Here is an 11,491-nt window from a genome sequence, read left to right on the forward strand (position 1 = left end):
AAGTCGCACCCGGGTGGAGGTTTAGAGACACTCTGGGGAGAGGGTAGTTCTCTGGGTAAGGAAAGCAGAGTGGTGGGCACCTTCTGGGACGCCTCTCCTGGAGGGACAGGTAAGCAAAGGTGTGAGAGCCGCCAGCGCGGAGAGGCTGGAGGAGAAGCTGTCAGCGACCCTCTCCCGCAGGGCACGGCCAACAAGGACCCATCACTCACTGGCGGGGCCGTCCCAGGCACTGGGGGGCCAAGCAGCACCCCCTAAAGTCATGACGACCAGTGTCCACAGATGTTGCCACATGTGCCCCCTGAGGGATGGGTTCACCCCCAGGTGAGACGCACTGGGATATCTTGGGAAGGGGGGACCCCATCCCTGGATCGGAAACCCCCTCTCTGGGAAGTGGGACAGGGAAATCGGTGCACGTGCACCCCCACTCCCAACAGGGGTCGGCGGCTTGAGGAGAGTCTCCGTGCCCATGGGCTCCGGGCTGGGCTGCAAACCGCTACAGGACGGGCGGGCGGCAGGGAAGGACGCACCCAGACCCACTCTGCTTCTTCCAATTGCTTTACTACCCGTGCAGTGGGGAAGAGACCCGCCCCCGCCACCCCTCCACCTTGTTGGGGGAAAAGGACAAAAAAAAAAAAAAAAAAGGTCCTGAGTCAGGACGACAGGGCCAGGCCCCTCAGTAGGTGATCTGGTACACTGAGGCGTGGTCCTCCGACCCCGTGACGACCAGGCGGTTGTTGGGGGACACATCACAGCACAGGATGGAGGAGGTCTCGGGCACCTGGGAAGGTGGAGGGCCAGGATGAGCTGACGGGAGCTCACCCACCCCTGCCCCTACCCTCGGCCCCGCAGCTCAAGCCTGGTCCGTCGCAGGAGCCCTGCACCCAGCACCCGGAGCTGAGCACGGCCCCCCTGCCCCGCGTCTGGCCCGCGGTGGTACCTGGAACACCACGATCCCCCCGGGCATGCCGTAGATGCTGACCAGGTCATCCGTCCCAACGCTCACCCACCACTGGCCTGGGAGGGGGAGGAGGGGACCGGGTCGTGGGAAACCTGGCCGCTGTGGGCAGGGCCTCTGGGGACCTGGGGCCCAGAGGGAGACCCCACCTCTCTCCCGCCCCCATGGAGAGCATCACTGAGTGGTTTCTGCTGATGAAGGGCAAGGGGGGCTTAGGGAGGGTGAGGCAGCCCCCAGGGGAGGCTGGGGGCCACAGGGGACTCCCCCGCCCCCTCCCAGCCACTCACCGGATGGGGAAAACTTGAGACCCAGGATGGTGCTGTCCTTACAGCCCACCATGTGCTTCTGGCCCCCTCGGGCGGGCTGTAGCCACTGTTGGCCACTGGCTGTGCCCACCAGCACCCAGTCTTCGTGGGGACTGGGGGACAGGCTCATTATCTGGGGGGGCGGGAAGCAGGGTAGAGGCCGGTCAGGTCCCGGCCGGGCCTGGGAGGTGGTAGGGGCACAGGGGCCCGCCCTGGGGGCTGACCTCCGGCCGGCTTCCTGGCTTCCTGGCCCTGACGAGCAACTTCACACCTCTGGGCCTCAGTCTGCTCATCTGTAAAGTGGGTTGGTCCTCTCTGCCTTAAGGGGTATCGCAGAGACTAAATGGGGCTACGGGCACCCAGTACAGAGCACAGACACATCTAGCATTATCGGGGCCTGGGGGGGGAGGACATTCCTCCTGCCCCATTCCTGCCAGCACCGAGCAGACCTGGGGTCCCACTACCTCTCTCCTCCCAACATCCACCTCGTCTCTAGCCCAAGGCCCAGCCCAGCCCACACACCTGAGACTCGAATTGGTATTCCAGGGGCTCCCCGGGGGTCCTCAGGTCCCAGCACCGCAGGCAGGTGTCCAGCCCCCCCGTCCAGATATTCTGGTCTTTGACAGCAATGCTCTTGGTTCCATTTGGGGGCCCTGGCAGGTCCCTGGCCAGAAGGGGGACCGGCAAGGGGGCAGGGCCGAGACTCTGAGCCTGGGCCCCGGGAGCACCACCCAGCCAGTCACACCCAGGTGACCGATGGGGAAGCGGCGGCCACAATTGGAACTCAGGCCTCCCACTCTCTCAAACGCAAACCGAAGCAAGTCAGGGGCTTTTAGCCTTTGGACCGCTGCATCCCTGCTCGGGGCCGGGGGTCGGAAGGGGTTTTTGGGATGAGCCCATGCACCCCTGGGCCTCACCTGACAATGCTCTGGTCCCGCAAGTCCCAGACCCTGACTGTGCCATCGGTGAAGCCCGCGAAGGCCAGGGTGGCCTCGGGGCCGGAGGCCAGGGCCTGGCAGGTGAGGCCTGCGCAGGGCAGCTCGCCGCTCACACGCAGGGAGGGCGCGGTCAGGTCCCACACACTCACGCCGGCCAGGTTGTGGCCGCCCGTCAGCAGGGTCGTGCTGGTCGGGGACAGCAGGCAGGTGCACAGGTAGGCCTGGGGGGTCTGGGGTGGCACGGGGGCAGGTGACCGTCCTCTGCGGTGGCTGGGACTCTCCCGGCTCCCACGAGCTCTGCCCCAGAGCCAGCCCCTCCCCTACCTGTACACGCAGGTAGCTCTCGGGGTGCCGGTCCTCCAGCCCCCCGCCCACCAGGCTCCACACTTTGACACCGCCGCGGCCGCAGGTGAACGCGTGTCGTGTGCAGCTGCTGACGGCCGTGGCGAGCACCGGCTCCCCATGCTTTAGCGTTCGCATCTTCTCTGCTCTGCGCGGGATGGCTGCCTTCTGGGATTGCCAGGGCAAGGCATCTGGTCTCTTCCACGTGTCCTCGAAATCCTCAGGGTCCCAGCATCTTGGGAGGGGAGGCCTCAGGGTCACCGGCCTGCCTGTGAGTCTCTTTGCCCGCAGGGGCCCCTCCACCAAGCCTGAGGAGCTTCATTCTTCAGAAGTGGGGTTTTCACTCAGGCTCGGCTTCCCAACTACACCAACGTCCCCCAGGGGAAGCCCCTTCGAAGATTCTCCCTCTCCTAGAACCAAACATCATTGCCTTCCACCAAGAATGCTATGCCCTGTCCTAGCAAACTCCTACTCATCTGTCAAGACCCTAACCATTATGCCCCTTCCCTCCAGGAAAGCCTTCTCATCCCCCGGGGCTCCGCCAGCCTCCAACCACATGCTTGGGATGGTCTGGATCTCCCTCAACACCCTCTTTCTGTGGGAGTTCTCTCCTCAAATCCCTGGAACCCAGAGCTAGTCATGTGGGGAGAGACAGTGACGCTGGCCTGGCTGTAACTAGCCCCCTCAGCTCTGGGTACCGAGGACAGTAGCAGGGTGGCGGGGTAGAGAGGAGACACACTCTCCCCGTCCCCTCTGCCAGGAACCGAGGTACATGACAGGAGGGACAACACAGAGACTCACATGGGCTTCAGGAACCGGTAGGCTCTCCCAGCAGGCGCCTGGGTGGGACCGGGATCATGCGGAGCCGTGTCAGCTCCCACCGCCCCAGCCCTCTCAGCCTTCATGGAGGCGGCAGCTGGGGAAGGGACCTCACCTGGGCCACACGGCGGGAGAGCATCCCGTCAGTGTCCAGGCCTGGCAGGCCTGGCTCTGAGCTCTCTTCTCTGGAGCCCTCGGGGGAACTGGGGGAGGGCTCGGGTGGGCTGGGCACTGGGTGGAGACAAGGCAGATGAGTGGCAGGTGCGGGCTTCTGGGGGCAGGGTCCGCCCCCCCCCCGTGCCCCCTCACGGCTCTGGGGTTACCCAAAGCATCTCCGCTCCGTGGTTCCAGTCCTGAGTCCTGTGGTCCTGCGTCCTGGCTCTCCTGCCCACGGGAATTGGGACAATCGGTTCAGACCAAGTTCAGTTCAGTCTTTTTTTTTTAAAGATTTTATTTATTTATTTGACAGAGATCACAAGCAGGCAGAGGCATGCAGAGGGAGAGGGGGGAAGTGGGCTCCCCACTGAGCAGAGAGCCTGATGCGGTGCTCCATCCCAGGACCCTGAGATCATGACCTGAGTGGAAGGCAGAGGCTTAACCCACGGAGCCACCCAGACACCCCAGTTCAGTAGTCTTAGACCTGGAAAACCTTGGGAAGGCCCAGGCAGTGTAGATAAGACTCTTAAGACTTGCCAACAGCCCCAAGTCCCACGTTGGGCACTGGCCTGAGTCCTCTCAGGGCACCCGGGACGGAGGATGGAAGCCATGGACGACCTCGCAGGAACCCGGACACCCCAACCTGAGGATCCCCACCTCGGGGTACCAGTTACTCACCAGGCCTGGCAACCGCTCTGTCGCTGGGACTGGGGGTGGGGTAGGACAACATGATTGAGTGGTGCTGTCCCCAGGCTGTCCCCAGGCCGCCCCCATCCCCCACCCCCAAGGAGACTCACTTCTGCGGCGCTGGTCCCTCTTGTGGGTCCCCATAAAGATCTGCCAGAGCTGCTCGGTCAGAACGTCCTGCCAAAACCGGGGCTCGGGGTCCCAGGGGGACTGCGTGTCCGGCATGGGGGGCCCGGTGCCTGCTCTGGAGGGCTGCCGCAGCCAGTCTGAGGACCTCGCGGCCAGGACATCTTCGAAGGGTGGCCCCTGGAGCCCGGAGGGCTGTGGGGTCTCGGCCTCTGGATGCAGGGAAGCCTCGGGGCTGGCCTGTCCCACAAAGTGCAAGGTTGCCAGAGGACGGGAGGCTGGGCCTCGGAGCCGGTCCCTCCCTCCTCCAGGGCCCAGGCACCCACCTCCGCAGGCTGGAAGCCCAGGGCCTGGCTCCAGGTCTCCACTGTCCGCAGGAAGCTCTCCATCTGGATGGGGAAGGGGAGGGGGGGGGGACACATCCCATCTAAGCCTTTGTTACGAGGCCTGAGCGCTCCTCAACCAGCAAGCCGGCCTCCCAGTGTGTGAACCGGGGACACACCACACAGCCTGCCTTGAAGGTTCTGGGGGTGGATTCACGATGATGCGGAGCCTACAGCCAGTTAGCTCTTCATACTCAGAACTCCCCAGCCGAACCCTGAAGGCCGGCCATCACCCTCAAGGGGTAGAAAGCGGGGTCCCATCTGGGTTCCCCTCCAGTTGCTTTTCTTAGGGGGTTTGAAGACTAAAGCCTTGGAGCGCCTGGTGGCTCAGTCGGTGGAGCCTCTGCCTTAGGCTCAGGTCACGATCCTGGGGTCCTGGGATGAGCCTCATGTCTGGCTCCCTGCTCAGCGGGGGGCCTGCTGCGCCCTCTGCCCCTCCCCCCACTCATGTTCTGTCTCAGATAAATAAACAAAATTGTTAAAAAGAAAGAAATCAAGCAAAAGCTTCAACACCCCTCGCTTAAAATAGCTTCGAGAAGCAAAGTCGTCGGTACCTGTATTGCTCTGTGTGCGGACGTCTGAACTTGCTTAAGTGTGGGGAGCACACTCAGAAACCAGCGATCACTTCTCGGGGAGGAGGGCCAGTAGCAGGCCAATAGGGGACCCCGTGGGAGGGTCACAGCCCTTTATTTTATACTTAAAAATCAGGGCACGTGACTAGCGGCAATTCCAAATCTAAGTGAAGAGTTTCCATGGGCCTCGAAGGGCTTGAGGGCTCTAAGTTCCCCCCCAACCTGACCCGCAGGCATCGACCTGTGCCTTTAGAAGACACGCTCCTCCCTCGAGACGCAGCGACCAGCCACAGATGGTTATTGGATATACAGAGAAGTCCGGTTAAAAATGCAGCGTCTCCAGCCCCACTCAAGTGCTCAACGGCCACGTCGGCCCAGTGGCCGCCCACATGGACGACACAGGCACCAAGAGCACAGGTGCCCAGCGTGTGCCGGGCGGCCGGGCGGAGGGTAGTGTCGGTGATGTGGGAGCCTCCTGGCCAGTGTCCCCAGAAATCCAGAACAGAGAGACCAAGCTTCTTCTGGGTCTGATGAGCAGCCGTATGGGGACATGCGTGCGCAGCTCTACTTAGTGAGCGCGGAACGTTCTAGGCCTAACGCGGTAGCTGCTGGTTTCGCGTGGCTGGGGAGCACGCCACACGTGCTGGTTTGAAGGTCAACTTCAGTTTAAATAACACACGTGTCCCATGGCCACCGGAGATCTACCCGCCCCAAGCATCGCCCTTGGGCCTCAAGGAAGCACGCCCCTCGGGGGTGGACCCCCGGAAGCTCCCCAGAGTGGTCCCACCCAAGGCCATCTCCCCAGGCCTGGGGAGAACATCCCGATTCACAATTCACAAGAAAGAAGGAAGGAAGCAACGCAGCCAGAGCGCCAGCGGCGGCCGGTCCCAGCCGGGAACTCCTGGCACTCCCATGTTGCAGAGGAGAAAACAGAGGCCCACGGTAGCAAAGCCAATTTCCCCAAGTCAGGAGGACCAGGGGCCAGGCCGTGTTTCCCGCAGCCTGGGCAGGCAGGCAGAATGGCGAGGGAAGAGGGGCCGGGCTGCGGGACACACCCCCCCCTGCCCGCCCCACTCTGAGCCCACGGCTGGGGGGGGCAGCCTCCTGGGGCAGCCGGTGATGGGTTCCCCAGCTGGGCCTCCCAGCAGCACAGACCCAGGGGAGCCTTCCCCGACCCGCCCTGGCTCGTTAATGCGCAATTTACTAGCACTTGAAGGCACTCAGCATGAAAAGCGCTGCTCCCTCCTGCCTGCCGGCTGGCTGGCCCTCCCCGGGGAGCGGGGAGCGCGCGCAGAGCAGGCAGGGCCACGGAAGGCTGCTGGGATTTTAAATGCACGGCAGGGAGGCTGGGAAAACAAGGAGCTGACACCGAGGGGAGAGGACAGAGGGGAGTCTCGGCGGGAGGCCGGGACCAGCAAGGCCCCCGGGTTGAACGGAGGCTATCTGGGGCAAGACCCGCCCCTCCGCACACCCCTGAGCCCCCAATCTCCTCTGTTCTCACCACCGGCTCCTCACCTAGATGGTCCGGTTCTCCTGCCCTGCCCAGACTCTCTCCTCCAGAGGGCGCCCGGGAACACAAGTCAGGTTCCCCCTCCTCCCCCAGCCCTAGCCCTCAGGACTCCTAGCTCCCTGGTGGAAAAGCCCAAGTCTGCTCCAGGGCCCCCATGATGCCAGGGCACCTGCCCTGTCCCCTCCTCACTGCTCCCACCACAGGGGCCTCCTCTCTGTCCCTCCAGCACAGCAGGTGCTGTCGTGCCCCAGGACTGTTGCACAGGCTGTGCCCTCTGTCCATTCTGCGCCTCCCAGGCCAGGGAGCTGCACGTCCTCTGTGATCCTTCAAGAGTTTGCTCAGATGTCACCTTCTCGGCAGGGCTTGCACTCCCACCCCTTCCCCCGTGTCCCCCGGGGCTGCCAGAATCCATCCCCACACCTTGTCTGGCCTTCACCATCTGACACTTTTGTTTACCAAGCTCCTGTCACCCCAAGGGCAGAGGTTTGCCCGTGTCCTTCTCCGCGGTTTCCCTGGCGCCTACGACAGCACTTGGCAAGGAGGGAAGGGCTAGGAGACTGCTGAATGGATGACCGTGTTCTGGTGGCTTCCTGGCCCCCCTCACTCTGGATCCGTCTCTCCCAGCTCCCCGCGCTGCCCACCCCGGGCCCTGCTGAGCTGCAGACACGGCCCTGGCCTTCCGCCAGTCACATCCGGCACCGACAGAGAGTGCTGCCAGCACCCAGGAGAAAGGGGCCAGGCGGCAGGAAGACAGGCAGGGCTGCAAGACGGGCTTCAGCGTGGGCAAGGCGCCCCGTGCCGGGAGACAGCCTCCCCCCTCCCCGGGCCCGTGCAGACCTGCCTCCCCACCAACCCCGCTCACGTGGGAGACGCCCTCGAGAACACTCGGTTGCCCGGAAGGCCGTCATCCGGGTGCGCCTGGCACATGACAGGCCCTCCCGGTGGCAGCAACGGGCGCGGAAAAGTGCTGGAAAGGGCCCTGGCTTCAGCGGAGCCACAGGGGGAGCTGGGAGCCGGCCAGGAAGGAAGACACTCCCGGGGTTGGGGGGGACGGGACGGGCGATCCAGGGATCCCTGGGGCATCCCAGATCAGGTCCTGCCCCCCTCGGCCCGCAGCCCTCCAGGGCTCCCACTTCCTTAGGGGTATAAAGGCCTCCCCAGTGTCCCTGCAAGGGTCCCCACAACCAGGCCTGGTCATGACCTCTCGCCCGATTTTTCCCTGCCTTTCAAGGAAGGGGAGCCGTATCCCTCCTTGGGTCCTGGAGACCCACTTACCTGCTTGTGATGCTCCTGGAGACCCTGCCGGATCTTCTGGAGCTGCAAGGGAACAGCAGAGATGGCACCGGGGGCTGGGGGGGGTGCGCGATGGGGCCAAGGGGAAGGAGTCGCATGCCGGGCATGCTTCTCCCCAACTGTGTGACCCTGGGCAAGCCACTCGCCCTCTCTGGTCACTACGCTCATCAGCTGGAATATCCCCTACCACACAGTGAAAGCTAATCAGAGAGACCCTTCGTTTCAATTCAATTCTCAATGTGAAGTCCAAAGGCTCCCCATAACCACCAGGGCCTGCACCCCTGCCCTGTCCTCTCCCTGCTCTCCCCTCCTCCCTCTGCTCCAGCCACAGGGGCCTCCTTGCTCATCTCTCCAACACACCCAGGCCCAGTCCTGCCCCAGGGCCTTTGCACAGGCTGTGCCCTCGGCCTGGAATACCCTCCCTTCCTAGCTCTCTCAGAGATGGTAGAACCTCCTCACCTTCCCTATCTCCCTGTCCATATCACCTCCTCCAGGAAGCCCTTCCTAGACTCCTGTCCATCTCCCCATCTTCTGTCTTCGTCACAGTGGTTACATTTTGTGAGTCTTTTCTCCACTTACTTGTCTCTCTCTTCCCCCTAGCGGTGCCCTGTCTATGGGGCTGGCCCCTAGTCAAGTGTGGCTATTTAAATTTAATCGAGTTAAAAATTTAGTCCCCTGCAAGTTCTCAGTAGCCACATGGGCCGGCCGGTGCCATATTTTTGGGCATAGTTGATCTAGAACATTCTCATCACTGCAGAAAGTTCTAGAAGACAGCCCCATATGGGCACCTACACTCCTCCCGAGCAGGGACCCCCGCTACCTATGGTTCTGTGATGAGCCCGTCAGGCACAGAAACGCTTCCTGTAAATACAGAATTTCTAACTTTTGCAGCAAGGTTAGCACTCAAGAGGAAAAAGGCTCTTGAAGAAGCTGGACTGTGTGGGTGACCTCGCGTGCCCAGAGGAAGCGGAACCGAGTCGAGGAAAGGGTGTCCCCAAACCCTGCTCCCAAGGCCTGAGGAAGCAGCCCCTCCAGGCTGTCTGGGGGCTGCTCACCGTCAAGTTCACGCTCTCCACCTGCGCTGCCAGGTGAGGGGGGAACCTGCGGGGAAGAGAACCCAGCAGAGCTCTCAGGAGGCCTCCTGGGAGCCAGCCCTGCCCCCGCCCAGCCCGGACAGCACCCCCTTCACAATTAGGCAAGTGCAGTGTTTTTAAACATATAATCAGTGCAAGTAAGTTCACGCAAAACAAGGACTACTCGGAAACTTAAATGAAGGCCGGGAAGGGGACTGGTGGCTTTCCTTTTGCTTTGGGCTCCCCCATTCCTAGTTCTGTCTTTCGGGCCAGGGGCTTCTGGCCACCCCCCACCCCACCCTGAGGGACCAGAGGGGAGGCTCTCCCTCCCAACCTGGGCCACACGGGGACCTCCAGTCCCCAAGAGTCGCCCTCACCTGGGGAACTCCTGCCGGAGCTGATCCAAGACAGCCTGACAGCTCAGTTCAGAAGGAGCCTGGGAAGGTGACAAGAGAGTCCCAGAGAGTCCATCAGATCCGCAACCACCCCTCCCCCGCCTCCCTCCTCCCACCCTCCGGCCACACCTCCAACCAGCCCCCCCAGGGGGTGCGCTGGGACCTCCTGAAACCTGAAGGGACTTAAGTCCCCAAGGAGTAGCCTCCGTTTTGCCCCTTGGCCTCAAGTCTCAAATCCGGACTCTCTGGAGAGCCCTTGAGAGAAAGAAGCTGGCCCGGCCGGGCCCCAACTATTGAAAAGGGTCATCTGGGCAGGAGAGGGGCTTCTGCTTGCAAAATACTAGCAAGAACAATGTGGTCATGTGTTTTAACACCTGGGTGATGAGAGGCAGGTTTAATTTAAAAAGAAAGTGCCCTGGCACCTGTGAGTAGGTGTGGTGGGTTAGAGCCCTGCAGCCAAAAGGCCTGGCCACCTGCCTGCGTCCCTCCATCAGCAGGAGAGCGAGGTTTGAGCCCAGCTTCCAGGCTCCTACCCCCCACCACAGGAGTTAATGACCGCCTCACCAGAGTTCCTGGGGGCCCCATCATCCCTGGAGGGTGCTTCTGGGGGCTAGGATGGCCCCAAGAGGTCATTTTCAGGCAGGGGGCCCAAGGACTCTAAAATAACAAGGAGACACGCACGTCCTGAGAGCAGAAGTCTGGGCAGCCAGGGACAGAATCAATCCCACCCCCCCCACGCCCCCCACCCCACCCCTCCAATCCCCCCACCCCCCAATCTCCTCCAGCACCCCCCCCAGGACCCAGTCCCGGATCCCCACCCCCTCCCTGACTTCTAGCACCCCACTGGGTGCCCTATATACCCTCTGTTCCTTTGTCAAACTCTGGTGCCTCTGGCTGCCCCAGCTAGTAGTGGGCTCCAGGGAAGTCATTCTGTGATGCGGAGGGAGACGGTGACAAGACTCACACTCCCTGCCAGGAACTGTCACCAATGGGGGACCGCAGGTTAGGACGCCAAAACTCAACCTTGGTTTTGAGACAACTTCTTAAAGCATGGATGAAGATCATTGGGGAGGGTTTTGAAGGATGAGTAGGAGTTGGCCAGGTGACTTAGTTGGAATTTCCAGACAGGAGGAAAGAGACCTCTCTCCACCCGTCACTCCTGCGCTAAGCCCCTGCTTTGCTTCGCTTCTCCCCTCCACGGCCTTCCAGCCTCCTCCCCCGCCTGGGGGGACGCTGGGGTCCTCCAGGAGACCCTCCTGCCTACTCACCTCCCTTAGGATGGAGGCCCAGGACAGCGAGGAGGAAACCGCGAAGGGTCAACGGAGTTCAGGCCCAGAACGAACGCCCCTCCACACCTCCCCCTCCTCCCGGGGACCCTTTGACCCGTCGGGCCCCGCCCCGGCCAGCCCCGGCCCCGCCCCCGCCCGCCCCGGCCCCGCCCTGCCCCGCCGCCACCTGCACCACGAGGACGTTCAATGAAAGAGCAGCAGCTGCACGTGGGCTCGGACACCGCGGGCGGCCGCTGCAGGCACCGGCCAATCGCAAGGCCGCTTACCCACGTGGGCCGCGGGCGCTTTCGCTGATTGGCCGGCTCTCCCCAGCCGCCGGCCGGGCTGTCAATCAGGGCGCCCGGCGCCCGCGCTTAACCCTCGCGGTACCGCTGTGGGGAAGAGCAGCGTGCAGAGCCAAAGGCACTTTGGGGTCCAGACTGAGGCGAGGATATGGAGAAGGGCTTGGGGCTTGGGGTCAGAGGGTGCAACCTGGGAAGTGGCTGGGCGGCGTGTAGTTGCATTGGGTAGTGAAAAGCTGGACCGTTTTTTAACGTTGCGGGAGGGAGCCGCTTAGGGCTAGGGGTGGGGCTGGGCCTCTGGGCAGAAATCTTAGCCCTCATTCTGGTGCTTCCACAGGGGCTGACAACGTTTTCCTCAATATTAGTA

At 62.7% G+C, this 11,491-nt stretch overlaps 1 protein-coding gene across 18 annotated transcripts; it reads right to left on the minus strand.

The window, feature by feature from the left end:
• Positions 1–542: 542 nt before the first annotated feature.
• On the minus strand, positions 543–10,947 carry TLE6 (TLE family member 6, subcortical maternal complex member). Of its 18 annotated transcripts, XM_013045340.2 has the most exons (19): positions 10,823–10,945; positions 10,415–10,533; positions 10,119–10,211; positions 9,537–9,595; positions 9,142–9,187; positions 8,069–8,110; positions 4,655–4,717; positions 4,313–4,568; positions 4,194–4,222; positions 3,683–3,743; positions 3,475–3,590; positions 3,342–3,379; positions 2,523–2,775; positions 2,178–2,428; positions 1,783–1,924; positions 1,485–1,553; positions 1,243–1,393; positions 938–1,014; positions 543–778 (listed from the first exon to the last, which is right to left on the minus strand). In XM_013045340.2, exons 2-19 carry the CDS (start codon positions 10,481–10,483, stop codon positions 674–676), a joined length of 1,920 nt encoding a protein of 639 aa, XP_012900794.1. In that variant the 5' UTR covers positions 10,484–10,533; positions 10,823–10,945; the 3' UTR covers positions 543–673. The 18 variants fall into 18 exon arrangements, 17 of the variants coding, with proteins under 17 accessions (XP_012900794.1, XP_012900793.1, XP_004771398.1 ...); XM_013045339.2 differs by having other exon boundaries at positions 1,485–1,579; positions 2,178–2,775; positions 10,823–10,946; XM_004771341.2 differs by lacking the exon at positions 1,485–1,553 and having other exon boundaries at positions 10,823–10,943.
• Positions 10,948–11,491: the final 544 nt, after the last annotated feature.

The sequence above is a fragment of the Mustela putorius genome, unplaced genomic scaffold (assembly GCF_011764305.1).
Source record: "Mustela putorius furo isolate JIRA1106 unplaced genomic scaffold, ASM1176430v1.1 tig00000095_pilon_pilon_pilon, whole genome shotgun sequence".
Classification (NCBI taxonomy): Eukaryota; Metazoa; Chordata; class Mammalia; order Carnivora; family Mustelidae; genus Mustela; species Mustela putorius.